The 20335-nt window shown below is 37.4% G+C and overlaps 1 protein-coding gene across 1 annotated transcript in view; it reads right to left on the bottom strand.

Annotated features, from left to right (window-relative positions):
- Positions 1-9054: 9054 nt before the first annotated feature.
- MOSMO (modulator of smoothened) overlaps positions 9055-20335 on the bottom strand; it is a 52451-nt gene continuing 41170 nt past the window's right edge. Inside the window, exons 2-3 of the mRNA XM_081296932.1 lie at positions 13614-13826; positions 9055-9458 (exon numbers count right to left, since the gene is read on the bottom strand). Coding sequence (XP_081153058.1) covers positions 9274-9458; positions 13614-13826 — 398 coding nt within the window. The 3' untranslated portion in view covers positions 9055-9273. The remainder of the gene's footprint in view (positions 9459-13613; positions 13827-20335) is intronic.

Raw genomic sequence — 20335 nt, 5'->3', positions numbered from 1 at the left:
GCAGCGTATCAAGATCCTTTCAATTAAAAGACAGAAACCTGTGTCAAAGTGGCTTCAGGGAAAAAAAAAAAAGAATTTATTTGTTTAAATAATAGAAAAGCCAGGGATAGTTCTGGATTCAGGCCTGACTTGACCCAAAGGCTAAAATAATGTTAACAGAACACCCATCTCCATTCCTCGGCTTCCTTTCTTCTGTGATGGCTTGATTCCTAGGTAGGCTTTTCAGGTGTGGCTGGCAACTTTGGACCCACGCAGTGCCAAGCTTCTCCCCAACTGAGCAACCCTAAAGAAAGCACATTTCTTTCCAGTTCCAGCGAGTTCCAGGCTTGGCTTCTTGGTTACATGCCATACTCATTCCTGAGGGAATCACTGTGCCCTGATTGCCCAGGCCAGCTTCTGTGTCCAGCTTTGGGGCCAGAAAGTGAAATCAGCCCACAAAGCCACATAGCCTGAGGTAGGAAAGGAGCAGTTTTCCAAAAGAAAGAGGATGTGGGTACTAAGCTAACATGCCTCTGAAGAAAGCCAAGGGGAGGGAGATTCTCCTAGATGAACAGAGATCTGAAAATGAGAAGGAGTGGAGGCCTCTCAGTGCTGGGTAGCAAGGCCTTGGTGACCCACAACCTAAGAGAACCCATGAGTACTCAGTGCGCTCAAAACCATAGGCACAGGAGGTCCCCAGCTCACCAGTGTATCATGCCCCAAGTATGGGACATCTAAGGCCTTGGTAGTAATGTGTGGACAAACGACTTGGGGTGGGGGGCGGGTTCTTCCTAATGTTTGAGCCATGGACCTCTGCAAAACTTAGGGTACCCTAATAAATTCCCTACCCAGAGCACAGAGGGGATCTATTGATTTTTAAGTGCTATGGAGGGGTGTGTGGAGTAGCCTGTCTGGGGAAATTTCCATGGGTGCTCAGATCCTAAAAGAGCTCCACAGAACCCAACAGATGACATCACTAGTTTTACCAGTGAATTTCATCGACACTATAAAATGCCATCGAACAATGATTGTAAAGAGAAAGCTTGACAATGAGATAGGAATGATGGAAGATTAAATACAAACAAGTTGGTTTTTCCTACTTTTTTTTCCTTACAGCAAAGTAGATAAATTCCAAAGTTGTTTCTAAATAGGGACTACCTTTTATGGTTCTTTGCATCTCACATCCAGAAGCAGCAAGCCATAGATTTAGCTGCTCGTGTTTGAGCCAAAGAATCATGCAACTGGGACAAGCTATTTTTATTTCCTTTAGACTAGACAAACTGGCCATGTGCAACAGCAGAAGGAGCCCTAGATCTGAAGTCAGGGAACCTAGGTTTGAAACTCAGGGACCAATGACTAGTTAGTTACAGAACCTTGGGTAAGTAGTTCACCTTTTGATCCCTAGTTTTCTGGTCTATAAAATACCACCTCTGATGACACAGGAAGAGGATTAATTAAGATGACATGGAAGAGCACATGACACATGAATTTAATGTTCTTTCTCTAAACTTGCTGAATGCCACTATTACCTAACCACAGCACTTTTGAAAATATGAATTATCTTAATAGAGTGGTTGCTATGCTTCAGTTCATTATCAGGTTATTTTGATATTCGGGAAGTTTTTGTAATGTAAGACCTAAGATCACCAAAGCATTATTTATATTAACAAAAACCTGGAAACAACCTAAATTTATGAAAAATGGAATATTATGTAGACTGGGGAAGCAGTGGTAGATACATATATGATATTACTTTTGTTAAACTGAAGGGAGAGTAAAGTATCTGTTTGAATGCTCAATAAACTAGTATTAATGGTTCTCTGGAAGGTGGATTGTGGGTGTGGGTGTGGAAACTTTTAACTTCCTGTGCTCCTATTTTGGACTTTTTTGATTTGTTTTTAAAAGATTTTTTACAGATATATGTTGTAAAAAGAAAATCCTTTGTGCCAGTTTAGCGTCATGATCACTTCCTTCATGATAGCTCTTTGAGACAAGAAAAAATTGTCAATTACCCTAAAAGCAGAAATACAGTCACGTACTAGAACAGTGAGTATAGGGTAGGATTACAAACAATAAGTCCACTATGGGGCTGGGGATGTGGCTCGAGCCGTAGCGCGCTCGCCTGGCATGCGTGCGGCCCGGGTTCAATCCTCAGCACCACATACAAAGAAAGATGTTGTGTCCGCTGAAAACTAAAAAAAATATTAAAAATTCTCTCTCTCTCTCTCTCTCTCAGAAAAAAAAAATAAGTCCACTATGCTCATTTAATTGGTAAAATATACAGAAAGTGGTCAAATCTTTTTTAGATGTGTAGATTCATTTTTTTTTTACCCTAGAGCAATTATGGATAAGAAAAGATTTTTGTTGTTGTTGTTCTTCCAGTGCATTTGCATTGGCCACAGAAAACACAGCAACACAAAAGAAAAAGTTTTAATTTTTAAAGAACATATGTGACTTGTCTTAGACAGTTTTAAATATTTAAACAACACAAGAAAGGGTGCCAGAGTCAGTACATGGCATTTATTTTACTGACTTGCCCTGACAGATAACAAATGGAGATTGATTTAATAGTGACCACATATCACTGGCAATATTTATTAAAATACCTTAAAATGGTCAATTGGAGAAAACCACATCTAAATGAAATCAAACTCTTGAATCTATTCCTTTTAGCAGAAATAATTAAGAACATCTTGGCAAGACCGAATCTTTGCAAAACATACCAAATGTAGGGCTTCAGGACAGCAGAGAACCTACAAGCTTGAAGAAGCCTCCAGAGAGTTCTCTCAGGATCAACAGGACACTTGCATCATCCTGTTCCTGTTTGTATCAGCAGCAATGTGAGAGCTGAGTTCAGTAAGAATCTTGAGTCCATAAGGAAATCCTGAGATCAATGAAACTGACATATTAAATGAGACATACCCACTGATAAAGTAACCACATTAGATCTAGACCAGCTTCTGCCTTCAGGAAGAATTTTACTGAAATAATTCTAGCAAATGGGTAACTGGGTCTTTTAAATTTCCAGGAAATATGGTTTCATAAATTTCCTTTATAATCTATCCCTGAATTTTTATATATATATATAGTTTTGCTTTAGTTATCAATGGAACTTTATTTTTATTTATTTGTATGAGGTGCTGAGAATCGAACATAGTGCCTAACACATGCTAGGCAAGCACTCTACTATTGTCCAACAACCTCAGCCCCTGAATTTAATCTTGATAATTCAATTCCATAGGTAAAGCATTGTGCCAGGTCTCTCAGGAACATGAGAAAGCCATATTCCTTGCATTCTAGAGTTTATAATCTAGTTAAAAAAATGTTTTAGTGATAATAGCAGCAACCAACATATGAATGCTTACTCTGTTCCTGGCACTTGGTCTCATTTAAACAAACAATAGCCCCATAAGTAGGTATGGTTATTAGCCCCATTGTATAGATAAAAAAACCAAGGCTCACAGACCTTGGTTAAATGATTTGCCTGAAGGTCACAAAACTAAAACTGTGGAACTGAGATTTGAATGCAGGGGTCTACTCCCCTCCAGTACTGTTACAGAGGAATAAGCAAAAGGAAAACAAAGGATTAGGTATAGTTCAATACAAGCAGGATTAAAGAAAACCACCAGGAGTAGACAATGCAGACACAGCCACAACAGCAAACAGGTTGTAGTCAGAGAATGGAGAGCAGGCTGGTTGTCAGAAAAAGTAAACAGTGGGGAGGTTGAGGAGGCCACTCGAAGCCTAGTCATGGAGAGTTTTCTATGCCAGCTTACTGGAGTTGGGGCTTCCATCTGCTCAATGGGAATGACAAAAATGTGAATGAGGACGTAATACACTTCATTTAAAGAATATTTTGGCAGAATCCACTTGGATTGCTAGGAATCAAACCCAAGGTCTCACCCATGCCAGGCAAGGGCTTCTACCACCGAGCCACACTCTGGGCCCAACAGAAATGACTTGGTGGATGAGCATCAGATGAAGATGAGCTGAAGACAGGTGGGTTCAGATGGCTGTAGAATGAGAATATTTGTCCTAGGATCAATGTGCATTTGTCAAAGACATTCTTTCCTATGTTGAGGGCTCTGCTGAGACCTAGTCAAGAGACTTTAGGAAAGTCAGAAAGCCTTTCTGAGGCCTCAATTTCTTCATCTGAAAATGGAAACCCTGGACATGCTCTTTGAGACTTCATCCAACTATGAAATTTTGAGTCTCATGAAAAATCTCTTCTTGAAACTCTTAAAAATTAATCTTAGGTGGTCTCTGTCTATAATTAGAACTGGGGTTGATAGGCACAAACCTTGATTGTGCTTGAAAATATCCCGTGGTATTTTCTTCTTCTGGGAAAAGAACCAAAACTCTAAAAAAATAATACATTATACTTTCTATCTTTAATACCACTTATAAATAACTGCCTTTACTTTGTTGCTGGGTAACTGTGACCCACAAGAGAAGCCACAGTCCTCTCATTTTGGAGTTTCCCCCATAATCCCATAGGGCAGCTAGAATAGAGTTGATGGAAGACTTAGTGAAAAATAAGGTATTTTTTGAGCACATCTTATTGTTAAAACCATGCTGCTGCCTTTTCCAAAGAAAAGGAAAAAGTCTGGTATATGCCTACCATTACAGTTGCCAATTGACCTATTCATTAGTGCTTATCAAAAAGAACCCTCTTGAGTACCTCTAATCCGTGTTATGTATCAGAATAAGATTTGGATAGTGTGAAGATTGAGTGACCTAATGACCACCCTAGTTTGCCTGGATTTTCCCCCAAAAAGTCCCACATTGTGGGAATCCCTAGGTCTCAGGCCACCTGGAATGGTTGGGCACCCTATGAAGATGCTTTCAAGTCCCAGAACTCAAAACCATCTTTTACTATGTCTTAACCCTTAACACCCCAGGAGGCTCTTGGAAAGGGCATGTAAAGAAGAAACAGCAGTGAAGGTGAGATATTCACTAGTTGTTATTGTGCTGGGCTAATCTTGATACTTCCATAGAGGGCTCTGGTAAGGCTATAATGTGGGGTAAACGGACCAGTCTAAAGACCAAGGGCCTTTATCTTGTTCTTCCAACCCACATTTTAAGATCTTAGAAGCTAAGATCCTTTGGTGTGAAGTAAAAGTAGACACAGCAGAAGACTGAAGCCAAGATGGAGCTAAGTCTATATGCAAGAAAGAAAAGAAAGATGGCTGGTCTTCCGGGCTTTGGCTCAATTTTTTTCTCCTAGTTCATGGAAATTTGATGCAGAAGACAAATCCATGTGTATGTGGTGTTTTATTGCTGAATAGTTCTTCTTATTGCTAAACATGGCATAATCAGTGACCTGGAATATTAATGGCAGCTCTGACCTAGGAGTGAGCTAGGAGTGGAAGAACAGGGGGAACCCTTCCCCACCACAAGGCTAACAAGAGGCATGGAAGTGTCTATGTGTATATATGTGGAACCACTATAAGAAATTAATTTTTTAAATCAAAGCTTATGCAAAGTAATAGAAGCCTTTTTAGTTTCTTTAGTAGACAATTTATTTTGATAAACTTGCTCAATAACAAAAATACAAGTGAAGAAAATTATGTTCATTTTATACAGTTGTATTAACAATTGTTTTGAAACTATTAATTGAAAAAATGTCAAAACCAATTAGAAAACAATTCTTAATAAAGTTTGGGATAATATACAGACCTTAATCACAAACTTTAAAATCTCTTGAGGTGATACAACTACAAGTCCTGTGTAGTGAATTCTACCTACACAGGAAACTTTTTTCCTTCATGTATTTTATCCTTCAAATTTTTTCTGAAAGACAGCTTACTGTTTTGAACTGTGAATGCATATTTAATTTTTAAAAGAAGATCAAAGTGGGTTGATAAAGTGGTTACTATAGTAAGAGTAATTTGTGTCTAGTAGTCTTATAATAAAGACAAATTAAATGCAACATGTTCTTCCCATGAAGCCCATGATGCAAAATAATAGCTAACAATATATCCAAAGTTACCTTTCAATACTTTTTTTCTGGGCCTTTCTCTAAATCAATAGATTGTTTGTCACCAGGACTATTTAGTATTTCACTTAAGAGATTAAACAGTGACTTCATAGAACATCAAGTGGAGATATCAAAGCTTTAGGCAAGAGGGTAAAAACCAATAGTGTTTTGGTCATCTAGAACATTAAAAAGAAAAAAAAAGCCATCCTTCAAAAACAAAACAGAAAATAGGTTAAGAGGTGGACAAGTCAGAAAAATCACACTCACACGTTAACAACATAGAACATGGATTACCTTTGGAAAGAATCATACTGAAATGTTTACTTTTAATGAACTTAATATTTTTATGTTTACAGGTGTCTAGGCATGTTCAATAGGAGCTTCCAAAAAATTTCAAACTAATTCAGTTTTGTGCAAATAAAACAAAAAGATAGTTTTCAGCATTTTACAGTGATATTCTTAGGTATGAGAAGAACGTACGTACACTCTAAAAACAATGTAACAGACAAAAGTTGGACAAATGATTGCACCATAAAACCGTGTTTTATATACAGTTTACAAGATATGATATCCTGCTATAAATTAATACTGTACTATATAGTACTTATTATAGTGACCTTTTTAAAAGCAACTGCTGACCGTTGACTATCTTTTCACTTACAGGATTTATAGAAAGTTATATGAATGAGTCCATTTCAATGTTTGGTCTGGAAGAGTACAAAGACTTGACCTCACATACTACTCAATGAGATGTCTTAGTCCTGGGTTAGCATGCAGACTGGCTAGAGGAACTTTCCCTCTATCAGTCCTTTATGCACTGGACCTCCAAGACAATGATGAAATCAAGGACAATTTAATGGTTTGGGTAATAGATACAAATAAAACCTTAAATTTTGTAATCTTATATGCAATACCACTGTAAGTGAAAGGAGTAAACAGTGGGGAAATTCTTAGCAGCTGAGAAACTTTCTCTCCCCATGCTCATGATCCAGTTAAAAATATTTTGAGAAACTATTTACAATAAAATCCATCTTTTGGAAGAGAAAATCTCTTGGTTATACCATAAATTAATTTGAACCATACTTTGCTAACACTATCTCAGTGGTATAATGGTGACAACCAAAGCTTTCCTTTAAAGTGTTCCCTTTGATTTGAGGACCTGTCAAATCACAATGGGAAATGCAATCCCAAATGTCCACATGTGTCCGGTGGTACTCTTAGAATTGACTAGACATCACAATACGTGGGGAATGGTCTCCCTTGGGTTTTCCAAAGTTTTTTTTTTTTTTTTTTTTTTTTTTTTTTTTTACCTGGGGAAGGTAAAAAGGAAAAGTATGACATTCCCTCAGAACGCTCAAGGAACACACCCAGGGGTGGTCCAACACCCCAGCCCATCCTTGACTCAAGAGTGAGCTGAAAATGGGGTTTTCATTCACAATGAAATACTGTAGAATTAACAGTAAGATATATGAATACCAAACAAGCCAGTGTGAAACACATTGAGCTCTTCCATTTCATACTCTGAATATTTGAGGAGGTAGCCCCATCTCTGAAGGAATCATTCTGTAATTTATAAACTATCTTCTTAAGAAACAGTGCATTCATTCCTGCTTGTGTGAAGCATGGGCTACGTGAGACTGTCTCTATTGTACTGACAGGGACATCTGGGTTGCCATTTCACTAAAAAGAGGAAAAACTTAGCTCCATTGCTGTGAAACACCCTCCTGTCCACCCTTCGAACAAGAGATTATCTATGGTGCTCACCAGGAAAAATAACTAAGCTTTGACACGAAGGCATGGAAATGTGGAGAAGAGAAATACTGTATTTTAAAACCATTTGCGAGTTCAAGCATTGGCTACAATGCTTTTTTAAGGAAAAAAACTTAAAGCTGTGGGTTTAGTACAGCCCTTTAAAATAAATGCAAAAAATGTTAGCTTTTAGAAAACAAAGGCATACAGCAAATAAAGAAAATATTGTATTGCTTGAGTTTTTGGTAAAAGTATGTGAATAATGCTTACAGATAAAAAGAACAGAAACATTAATTTTTATGGCAGAGTGAAATTAGTATTGTAAGTAGTCAAGCCAGATGTTTGCTAGTGAACTTTGTATTTACGTAAAGTTGTGTGCTTGAACATATAAAATGCATTATTAATGTAACATACCAAGCCAATAGAAAAAAGAATCTCTATACAATAGACAACAATTTCCAATAATTTAAATAGTGTTAGATTCCCCAAATTATAAGGTTTGACATGATCTTACCTACTACTATCATATACAAATAAATTAACCTACAAAGAATTTTTAGCTTAACTTAAAATTACACCTAGAAAGGTATGGGATTATTTGTACCTATTACAAAAACCGGTTAAAATCAAGGGCTGCTACAAAGAATGAGGTAAACTGAAGACTCTCTCCACTATGCAGCCTTCAGATAAATGGCTTTTTTTCTATTGAGTGAGTTCTAGGTTTGCACACCACAGTGTTTGCTAGCAAAGCATTCAGAGTTCTCTTCCAGGAACTGTTTGCATGTGTGCATATATAAATTTACACACACACACACACACACACACACACACATATATACACACTGTATACTGCATCAGCAAAATATATATATTATATATATATTTATATAAATATAAGGAAGATTTTCCCCACCCACCCCAAACATGTCTCTTAGTGTTTTGATTTTTTTTCCTTTTCTTTTTGTACATAGAGATTAGGGAATTTCAGAATTTTTACATACATTTTAGCAAACACATTTTGATCTATTGGCTTCTCGGTGCAGTAATGCAACGGTAATCCATTCTGGTGCCAAAGGCTCATACCATTACAAGGAAGTTGTGAACACTAATTTCTTAGGAGGTGAGGCCAGCCCCACATGAACTTCTTTTGCATCCCTCTGGTCCACCATGATTCATAAATACTTAAACTTTTTTTTTCTCAAATGAATCATTAGACGTTAAAAACGGAACAACAGAGTCACAAAGGGCCACATGCTTTTCAGTGTAAAGCATTCTCCTTCACTAGGTTGCTATCACAGTGCAGACTGACTGCCTGAATATGCTCAGGAGATTTAGTCATTATTGTCTGTATTTGGTTATGGAAAGGCTCTCAATTTTTTTTTAATCCAAAGTGCATAGTGAGAACAAATCAAAGCATTTTTTCCTTTTCAGCATCAGTTTCACCTAAGCATTTTCCTATGAGAGGACTGCTCAGATGCCTTGTCTTTGTCCTCCCACCCTCTAAAAATAAAAATAAAAAATAAAATAAAATAAAAAATAATAGAGTCAAGCAGTTTAGACATTCATCAGCCTGGTAAACAAACTTTGCCAGCAAATAGAAGTCCTACTATTGTAAAGAAAATTGATAAGACAAAAAGTACATATGATGACCCAACTACTGTGTTGTTGGGTAATTTATAAGGTTGACCTCCGACTTCATTGATGTAAAATCCTATTGGAAATATTAGGGCAGCCATACAGAAAAGGATCACTGTAAAACAAACCAAAACACAACATTAGTAACATGGTTTGGTGATTATAAAAACAATGAAAATTTGGCACAAAAAAAGTTTATAGGAATTATAGATTGATAACAAGGTCAAACCTATTAATAACATGGACCATTTATCAAATACAGCAAAAGCTGAGTTAGCCCTTTATGAAAGTATATTAGGATGATTCTGAATTACCAGAAATAAGATGGATACTCTCCAAACTTACTAAGTACTCAATATCCTGTTCTTATCTATTTAAACTACTAATTAACTGGCTAGCCTAAGTTCTGACCCTACTACCTACCAACTATGCAATCTTAGGCCTCTGCTTTCCTTCTGAAATAGAGGGAAGTATCAGAAGGATAAATAAAATAACTTCAAGCCCCTGGCCAGTGTCAGGTTGACAGGATATACTGAATAAACATTACATACTATTATCATTACAGTTATTATTCTGCCAACTCTCTGCTCCTTGAAGTATTAGAAGGAACTGGAGAAAAGGTACATAAAAATAAGTACCATTTATCTTATTCTGATTTTCAATCAGCTAGTAAAAGAACATCAGATCTTTGGGATGATTATCAAATTGTCAGCGTGGTTATCTCTATCATGGACAAAGTTCCAAAAAATAAACTAAAATCTGGCAGAAAGCTTTCTATTATTAACTAAACAAGAAACCTTTTTCAAGTTAAACTTATTGCCAGAATACTGAGAGTGCCCTGGATAAATATATCATCCAGGAATGCTTGTCTAAGTATGTGGGGGAGGGAACAGAATTTCATGAGTCCTTAAAAAAACAATTAGGAATCTTTTCCTGGATGGAATATCTCCAAGAATATATATTAAAAAGTAGCATTTGCTTAAGTAATATACCACTTAAGAAACACCAGCACTCTGCTTTGTACCACTTGGGTAGATAATTTTATATTGTATAAATAAGATTATTTCATCTTGGGTAAATGACTACACCAAAAAATATTACATAAGTAAACTTGCATGCATTCTGATACCTACTATGGAACAACTGAACAATTCAGGCATTAACTTTTGTTAGAGTTCTTGGTCTTTTTGTTGTACTGTTAACAATAAATAACTACTAATGCTGTCAATGCCCACTTACCACTGTTATCTGTCATCAATTTATAATGCTTCTTATGGCCTACTAGTTTGGTGAATAAAATGCAACCACAATCTAGGTATCTATCTATACATAATCTAGTAAAAAACAGCAGGACAATTGTTTTAAAAACATTTTTTTTCCTTAATGTTGACTAACTCAAGAAACACACAATTTAGAAGAAAAGTGCTTCAGAGATGTACATATTAAATTTGTTGTTTCAACTAACGTTGCAACTTCATGCCTATCTTTTCCATTTTCCACTTTAAAATCAAAATTTACCCTTATAAGTACTCATTTAATGGCTACCGGCAGAATTTAGCATTTTCAAGAGTTAAAATTTTCCAAATTACTACAGAAACTTAATAAAATTTTAAGGAAGCAATGAACTCCTATTCAATTGAACCTTGGTTTTCAATCCTATGAATCAGGTTCCTTATAATGCCTGGGGACCAGCTTTAATGTAAATTGATGAATTTTTTTTAAGCTACTAAGAACTTTGAAGTTACTTAAATCTTAACATTATTATTAACACTGATAATATCTATCACTTAAAGCTTATGAAGACATAATTTCATATCTTCCAGGGCATAGAATCTCTGGTGGTGGGAATGAGAAATCAGGGATCCTGGCAGTTGAGGTGGTAAATCAGGGCAGCAAAGGAAAGAGCAGTATCAGACTTGAAGAAGAGGACTATCTTTGTTTTTCTTGCCCTCAAGCAAGGCTCATCATGTGGGGCTCATCATGTGAGGAGACATACATCCTCACTGCACACAGGCATCAGAAAGTGTTACCCTTCCATTATTACAAAAACTACAGCCTTCACTGGAATAGAAATACATACATTAGAGATAAAGTACATCCACAATGGCTGCAAGGGAACACTAGGGGGAGCCCAATTCCTCTCAGAACTGCCACCCCAGCTCACTAGCTCCGCTACTGGAAAAAAATGCATTAAAGGAAGGTAAGAAGAGCCAGGCAACTCTATACCCACTTAAAGGAAAATAACTCCCAAGATCTATTAAACTAAAAACCAGAAGTATAGTATAATGTGTGAACATTTTTATATAAATATATATGTAAAGAATACACACACATATGCATGTATGTTTCTATGTACAGAATGCTTCTAGTAGGAAAATTCACAAACTGGTAACAGTGATCACCTCCAGGAAAGAGGTTACCAGGTGGCTGAGTGACAGGACAAAAAACTTCACTCGGTTACCCTTTCACTGACTGAATTATGTAGCATGTGCATATATAATTTCAAAAAGTTAGATTATTTAACTAAAAAAGATTCATTGCATTGGGGAATAACTACATATACTTAAATATTCTCTTCTGGAAGGCAGTAAAAAATAAACAATCTTACATTTACATCAGGCAAACTAATAGCTCATGTGAGCATATTAGTGCTTTCTTTGCTTCATACAACTTTTCTAAATTATAGTTTAGATTTTTGGTATTCAGAGCATATATCCTCCCAACTTTCAACTAACTGCTGAAACTAAACCTTTCTTTGGTATTATTTTACTCCCAAAGAGTGAATTCTATCTGCATAAATGGTTCTATCTATGAGGAAAACACAAAAAACAAACAAACAAAAGAACCCTGTCTTCTCTTTAAATTCCTCATAAATATTTTCAAACTTAAAAATGAAATTTAAATTTAAATTTTTAAATTTCAGCAGCCTGATCTCCACAACTGCTTCTGGCCCTTACTCTTAGACAAGAACTATCTCTGGAGGTCTCTTTGAATTGTGTCACATTGATTAACAAGAGTGGAGAAGCTTTTGGGTTTTTAAAATTTTTTTAACGTCAAAGGCAATTTGCTTGATCTACATCTAAAATTAAGGGCAGTGGAGAGTGGAAAGACTAAAATAAAAAACAAAGCCAGAAAAAAAAAGAGAAAGTTTCACCAAAAGTTAGGGAGAAACAGAGAAATGAAGGAATATCACTATCCTACAGCCTTAAAGATAGTTTTAACTGAGTTTTACCATGAATAGGGATCCTTGAGATTATCTCTTACTCTAATCACCCTAGTTCTAAATAATGATATAACATGAAATGAGCAGTTTTAACAGACATTTTTAGAAACTTATACAAACCTGAGATGATTTTAAGACACTGAATTAGAAGTGAAGTATCAATGTTTGGCACAGGTATTGCCATCCCATTTCTTTATGGCAGGTTTTCTCAATAGTGAGACTGCTGCCATTTGGGGCTAGAGAATTCTCTGTAGCTGGGGGTGCTGTCCTGTAGGTTTGTAGTTTAGCAGCATCCTGGTCTCTACACACTAGATGCCAGCAGCACCCCCTAGTTGTGACTATCAAAAGTATTTTTAGGCATTGCCAAATGTCTCCTGGAATGCAAACTTGCTTTAGAGGGAAAGAAATAAGAAAGCAAAATTATAGAAGTAACTTTTCTTTGTGCATTTATGTTTTCAACTTGGGATAAACTTCTGATATGTTTTGAAATAAAACCAATTTTTCAAAGTATAAGAGAATGTATAATATATAATTTTATCACACCAATGGGCATAACTTAATAGAGTAAGAAATGTTGGTAAACAATCATTAAATAACCAAATGTGCTGATTTTCCAATGGTTATACAATACACAGCAGAAATTCAATGATATTAAATAGCAAATAACCACTTTTATCTAGTCTATGTTTTTATAGTTCTTCTAGATTTATCTTTATTTTGATAGAAGATACCAAAACCATCAAGAAGAGGAAAAGACTCAAGCTTTGGTAGCTCTGAGTCACGGACCTGGAATACTTATGTCACATGTAAACAAAAATAAGATTCATCAAACTTGCATTGCATACAAGGCAATTAAAGTTGTGGATGTCCTGGTCTTGTTGTAAGAGTTTTGAAGAACTGATAGGACTGTGGAGAATCTGTCTCAAGGCCATATGCAAGTGTTGCTCTCTGATGATTACTGAGTCCTTATTATTGATTCTTGATTATCTTCATAAAAATACTACTGTGCGCACCTTCTAGACAACTTAGTAAGCACAGGCTACTTACTTCCAGTGAATGCTATCCATCGAGCATATTTTGTAGCTTCTCTTCGCCAGTGGGAAGCCACCAGCAAACCACATGTGACAGTCAATGAAATGATTCCCATGATGATAAAAAACAGTGTGGTGACCCACTCTGGGGGCAGCCGAGGAGGGATGCACGTCCGGTCTCGTCCATGGATTGTTTGACACTGTCGCACTAGCCCCACAGTGAGTGCTCCTGGGAAGACGCAAAAGGTGGGGATACGTTAGTGGGTCTGGTAAGCAGGGGATATTCCCTTCTCCCACCCTTTGGTCCTTTGGGTGAATTAACTACAGAAACATATATCTCTACATACAGACATATATCTCTGAATATGTCACCCAAGTACTTAATTCCCTAGTCATTCATAATGTAGAAATGCCCGGCTTGACATACAAACAAACAAACAAAAAACCCCAAATTGAATAACTTTGCTGAAGTTTTTGTAGCTTGTTCTGTCATTCATTCAACAATTTTCTGAGTACATGTATAAGGCACTGCCCTAGGCTCTCAGGAAACAAGAGTGATCGATATAGATGAGGTCCCTCTCCTATGGAGCTTGCATACTAGCAAAAAGAACTGGAATTTTTCTATCCCCAGTTTCAACACTCATTGCATATTACTTTATTTTGGTTGAGGAAAAAATACTAATATGTTTAATCATAATATATAAATAAAATTAAATAATGGATTAAATATTCAAAGTGATAATATATATCAAAGTTATCCAGCTCATCAATTTTTAAACAATGTATACATATTCATATTGTCAAACTATTACTGGCATGCTTAACAGAAAAGAACAAAGAGGGTTAGGGATGTAGCTCAGTGGTAGAGTGCTTGCCTATCATGCACAAGGATCTAGGTTTGATCCCAGTACTAAAAAGAAAAAGGAGAAGAAGAAAAGAATAAAGACTCATTATGAAGGTAATTTTTAAAGTGTCCTCCTCCTTATTTAAATAACATGAAAGTGGGGGCTAGGGTTATAGCTCAGTTGTAGAGTACTTGCCTAGCATGCACAAGGCCCTGGGTTTAATTCCTAGCACTACCTAGACAGATAGATAGACAGACAGACAGATAGATAACATGAAAGTAAGTTTTGTAAGATATCAAGTACTCTTTTTCCATCTCATGTCAAACCCAGGAACCCTATCAAATCTGGGGTGAATTAACTACAGAAATCCAGGAAGGTGCAAGAGTAACCTTTACTCCTTTTCCTCACAAGAATAATGATTAAAATGTTACTTCTGAATAAAAACTGCCGTTTCCCCCTTTGAAGAACAACTGCAAATGGTAAAACAGTTACCAAAAAATCAAGGGCAGAAATTTCTAGAGCCAGTAGAAAACACAATAGATTTCTGCATGGGGTGGGGGCAGGCAAGGATTCGTTTTTGGTCACATTGTTTTCTCAAAATGAACACAGTGACCTCAACATCATTACACTTGTCTTCTAGAAGGGCAGTCAGTAACACTCCTGGAAGCTTCCAGGAGAAGCAGAGGGGGCTGGAGCTATGTGTAGATGCATGGGTGGTAGGTGGGGCTGTTGGTGGAAGGTGCTTTGGGCAACTTAAGTGTTGAGAGCCACAGCCAAAAGGGGCCCCAGCAAACTTCCAGCTGCCAGCTGATGATTGGCTCCTCTTCGGGCTGTTTCCCCGCCCTTTCAGACCACGGAGCTGCTCATTGGGGGACTTTTTTTGGCTCTGCCCACAGCGACCCAGCCAATCAGCCTCAAGAGCAGGAGGAGTGGGGGAGGTGGAGAGGCTTGTGGGAAGCCAGTGGTGGCAGTTGGGCTCTGAAGGTTTTTCCTGAAGAGTTGTGTGGTTTGGTGTGTGTGTTCTAAAAATAAATTTCGTTTCTTTTGACAAGTGGCTCCTGAATTGTTGTGCAACTTAAGTTTTGCCACTGATACATTTTTAGAAATAAAGCAATGTGTTGAAAGAAAATGAAGCAAGAAATCAGTTCTGCTCTTAAAATTGAAGGCCTCCCCCCATTTAATGCTAACTTTATCTGACTATAACTTGAGTGGAAGCAGATAATAAATTTGTACTTTCCTTCCAAATCATCTAATAATTAGGCCCACCTAATGATCCCTGCACTGGTGCAAACAACACTGTAATTATCACAGGCAGGATGGAGACAGTCAAGGGACAAAGAAAGCAAACCTTCACAATAATGCCATCCACAATGCCCCAGATACTTGGAGCTGAGTGATGTCATAGGCCCAAAAGAAGCTTGTCGAGTGAAAATATTTTGATATTATTGCTACCTTTTGAAGTCTCCTGGTAATTGTTTGAAACCAGAAGAAGAGATGGGGCAGGAATAAGTAGGCACCAGGAGAGTTGCACGACTGTCTGTAAACTGAAGCACTAAAAAGTTTCCAAGCAAAGATTACTTGGGGAAAAGAAATGTCTTTACTATAATAAAACATTTTATTGTAATTTTAGAAGGAAGAAATTCGCAGCAGTGCCTCAGAACTCCTAATAAGAAACTATTCCTGGAAAAAAAAAAGACTTCTAACAAATTATTCTCTTGTACTCATTGTTCCATTTTAAAAAGCTGTAATTGCTATAAGAATAAACTAAAGGCAATGAAAGATCCTCTGACAAAGTACAGTATTGTGGAGTACTATTATAGAAGCAACTTTGTTCACAATTTAACATATATTAGTAACTCTACATATCTACTGAAATTATTAGATTTACTTTTTTTTTTTTTTTTTGGTTCTTTATCACTGGGCCGTACCCTCAGTCCTTTTTGTTTGAGGAAGGTTTCACTAAGCTGCTGAGGCTGGCCTTGAACTTAAAATCCTCCCGCCTCAGTTTCGCAAGTGGTTGAGATAACAAGCATGTGCAACTGCACCTGGCTAGATTCACAAGAGAATTATTTGTGGCCTGTAAATATTAAAAGTGGTAGGTCCAGTAAGTCATAACTAAAATCTCTCTTCTTAAAAATATTTCTTAGTATCCTATGTTGCCTCTCTTATTCCGGCTATGGACAAAAGTAAGCAGGATTGGGGCTGGGGATGTGGCTCAAGCGGTAGCGTGCTCGCCTGGCATGCGTGCGGCCCGGGTTCGATCCTCAGCACCACATACAAACAAAGATGTTGTGTCTGCCAAAAACTAAAAAATAAAATATTAAAAAAATATATTTAAAAAAAAAAAAAAAAAAAGTAAGCAGGATTAAGGATGAAATTGAACTTAACCTTGTATGTCTGCTGACCACTGAGCTTCCTAAGAACTGCTTTTACTCTCCTGCCTTGCATGGCACACCAAATGAACATAAACAGAACAAGTAAGAAAATGAAAGTTACTGCTATACTTTCTACAGACTAACTGGAAATATCCTGAGAGATGTTTAGCCTTTAAAAAAAGCTGACTATGCTCCTATATTTATAAAATTCCTTATCACAACAAATGAAGACTAGAATTCAGCAGCTCTGTTCTGAAGAAAGGAAAATTAATTCTAATTGACAATCAGCAGGTATACTGTGTATATGAAAATCAATACAGAAATATTTTATTGTGAGCTGGTGGTGTAGCTCAGTGGTAGAGCATGTGCTTAGCATGCTTTAGTCCTTGGGTTCAGTCCCTAGCACCAAACGCAGATAGTATTTCTGAGTGCCTCTCTTATGCTTGGCATTATTGTAGTAATCAGAGATTCCAGAACTAATATGCTGTCACATTCTTGGTGAAAACAGACGTCTCTTAAATATATTACAAACAGAGTAAACAGTGGTCTGTCAACAGTATTGTTAAAATTCATTTTCTAGAGTGAGAGTCTAAGTCAATAAAACTTATGCCATAGTCACATATTTTCCCTGGATAATTAATTGGAGGATTCTGTAAGGGTAATTGTGTCACTACCATTACATTTTAAAAATTCAGGTACTGTTAGTAACCAAACTTTCACCAGGTCTTTTTTTGGTGGGAAGGAGGGAGCATCAGAGATTTTACCCCCAGGGATGCTTAACCACTAAACTATATCCTCAGCTTTTTTTTATTTTGAGACAGGATCTTGCAAAATTACTTACAGCCTTGCTAAGTTGCTGAGGCTGGTTTTGAACTCATGATAGTTTCGAATTTTCATAGTTAAGTGACAGATTTGAATATACGGGCAGGAGATAGTCAAGTCAATTATACTTCCTCCAAATTCTCTTAACACATTAGTCTGTATCACAGACATGTACTTGATTTTAAAAGGCTGCTGCTGCTACTTATATTTTAAATAATTTTTTAAATATTTTGATGGATACTGATGGGCCTTTATTCATTTATTTATATGCAGTGCTAAGAATTGAACCCAGTGCCTCACACATGCTAGGCAAGTGCTCTACCACTGAGCTACAATTCCAATCCCTGCTGCTTATTTTTTGAAGGGTGCTGGGGATGGAACCCAGAACCTCCCACTAAGCATGTGCTCTACCATTGAGCTACACACCCCTATCCCCAAAGGTACCTTTGTTTTATCCCAAATAGGATATGAGCTTTTCAGAGGAGGTTACTTCACCTTCTACTTCACTGGAACCTCAAAATGGCAGGCGGAAGTGGGTATGAGACTGGCTTTAAAAAGTATTTGGTGGCTTTGCACTGATTAGGTTACTCAGTGTGGTTTCTTGTAGAATACTTGGTAAGCACAAGCTAACTTTTGTTTTATCCAACAAATTTTTTTTTTTTTTTTTTTTTTTTTTTTGCCTCTGGAAGGAGCCTGTAATTCCTTTCCTCAAACAACCAATCTATCTTTGCCCAGCAGCCGTTTCCTAGGTTACCAATCCAGCCAAATAAAAGTCTTATAAACAACAGAAAAAAGGAAACCAAACTAGGAACCCACCCCAGAACCACACGTGCCTCACAGGATCTCACCTGTGTATCATCACATACAAAAGGGAAAGTCATAATGAGTCATTAAGTGGGGCATTTTAACTAAAGTGGCTTTTGACACTCATCATCTATAGTAGACACTGCTGAAATGACTTAGCACAGCCAGTCTAAGCATGCCTGCTGGCACAGCGAGAATGATTATAAGGCATGTTATCAGTGCATGAAAAGCAATGTCACCGAAAATCTGTAACCTAGGGATTATAAAGCAGAAGCATATGCCTACTAGAACCTGTCAAGGGCAAATCCTGTGAAGGACTTGCCAACCTGGCCACAGAGGGATTCCCCATATAGGGTTGGACACAAGCAAAAGGGATGAAGTTAAAATTTGTGATTGGGTTCAGGGTATAGCTCAGCAACACAGCGTGTGTTCAGCGTTCAGCATGCTCGAAGCCCTAGGTTCATCCCCAGCACCAAAATTTAAAAAATTAAAAAATAATAAAATTACAATTGTCTTTTCTCATGTCTCCTTTAAGTTTTCCCACTACTCAGTGTTCTATTCCTCGCAGGAGCTCCCTGTCCATTCTGTATTGTGATCTGATCTGCCCAATCCCTGCCACTGATGGGGATCTCTGGCTCTACCTTCTCTTGGCAGATACAAAAATCTGTTCTTGGTAAGCTATCTTGTCGCTTACACAGACCAAACAAATGCTTTACTACAAATGTCTTAACGATTGATAAACGCTTAACATCCTGCCCCTCCCAAGAGCAATGGTATTTAAGCAAGGGACGGTACTCCAATTTAACAGAAATTATAAAGTTTCATGTTGTAGTGACAGTTTGGCTGAAGAATCAGCAGAATTGGGGACAGGAGAGGATAGGAGACTTTGAGTGACTAGATGCAGAAGCACAGAAAATAATAGCCTAAAGGTAACTTTAAAACTTTACATAATCGTTTCCTCCAGAAACAGCTTGCAGTGATAGATTTTTATCTGCTACGATTTTGCATTCTATCTTAGGACAAAGGTATTTATAAATAACGAACTGGTTCAAAGAGTAGACAGGCGAAACAAAAGAACTTTATAATGAACCACACACAGTGTCTGACAACCTGGGTAATGTAAGAGGCTGAGACCAAGTACTAGTGTCTGCTATAGCAACCATGTTGTCTTCTTGTTATTTCCACCTGTTACAATCTCTCCTAGCACTTCTAGTCACAGAACCCTATGCTATATCCCCATCGATTCTTTCTTATCGTCCAGCCTAGACTCCTAGAGATTATAAAATGTCTCCCTTTTCTTGCACTTACCTCCAGGCTGTTGAATGCTAATGGAGACAAACATATATCAGAGTAGAGGGATGCCACCTCAAATTCCTAAATTTTAATCTCAGGGATATAACCACTGCCCAGTAGCTAATTAGGTTTCCCTAATTCAGTAGTCTCCCCTCCTGTGCTGGGGCTGTTCCAAGTCTCCTGCACTCTCTCCTGATCTCCAATATCAGAACCTCTCTCACATTCAGTAGGTACCAGTGTCTACTACTCAGAAAAAAAGAGGTCATCAGACGGCAATTCCTTAGCTGTCCAGTATCAAACTTGTGAATTTACCTGCCTTTCATCCTATTGATTCTTCCTTGTGTTTTGGATCCCAACCTTTCTCACTTTGAGATCTTGCCCAATTTACTGGCTTCTTTTGCTTATGAATCCACTTCAGGATCTCAAAAACATTTGAATATACTTATGTCTCTCCATCATAACCCAAAACTATCCCACTATGCCAGGTCATCCTCCAGCAGCATCCTGCAGTCTGTCTTGCTCTGCCTAGCCTCCCTTGCCCACAGCCTGGTCAAGATCTCCTGCCCCACTCCCCTCTGTATAGAGGCTATTTTGCTCTT

Source organism: Spermophilus citellus (genome assembly GCF_964194105.1).
Source record: "Spermophilus citellus genome assembly, chromosome: 6".
NCBI lineage: Eukaryota > Metazoa > Chordata > Mammalia > Rodentia > Sciuridae > Spermophilus > Spermophilus citellus.
Note: the sequence above shows the minus strand (reverse complement) of the source record. Positions and strands in the feature narration are given on the sequence as shown.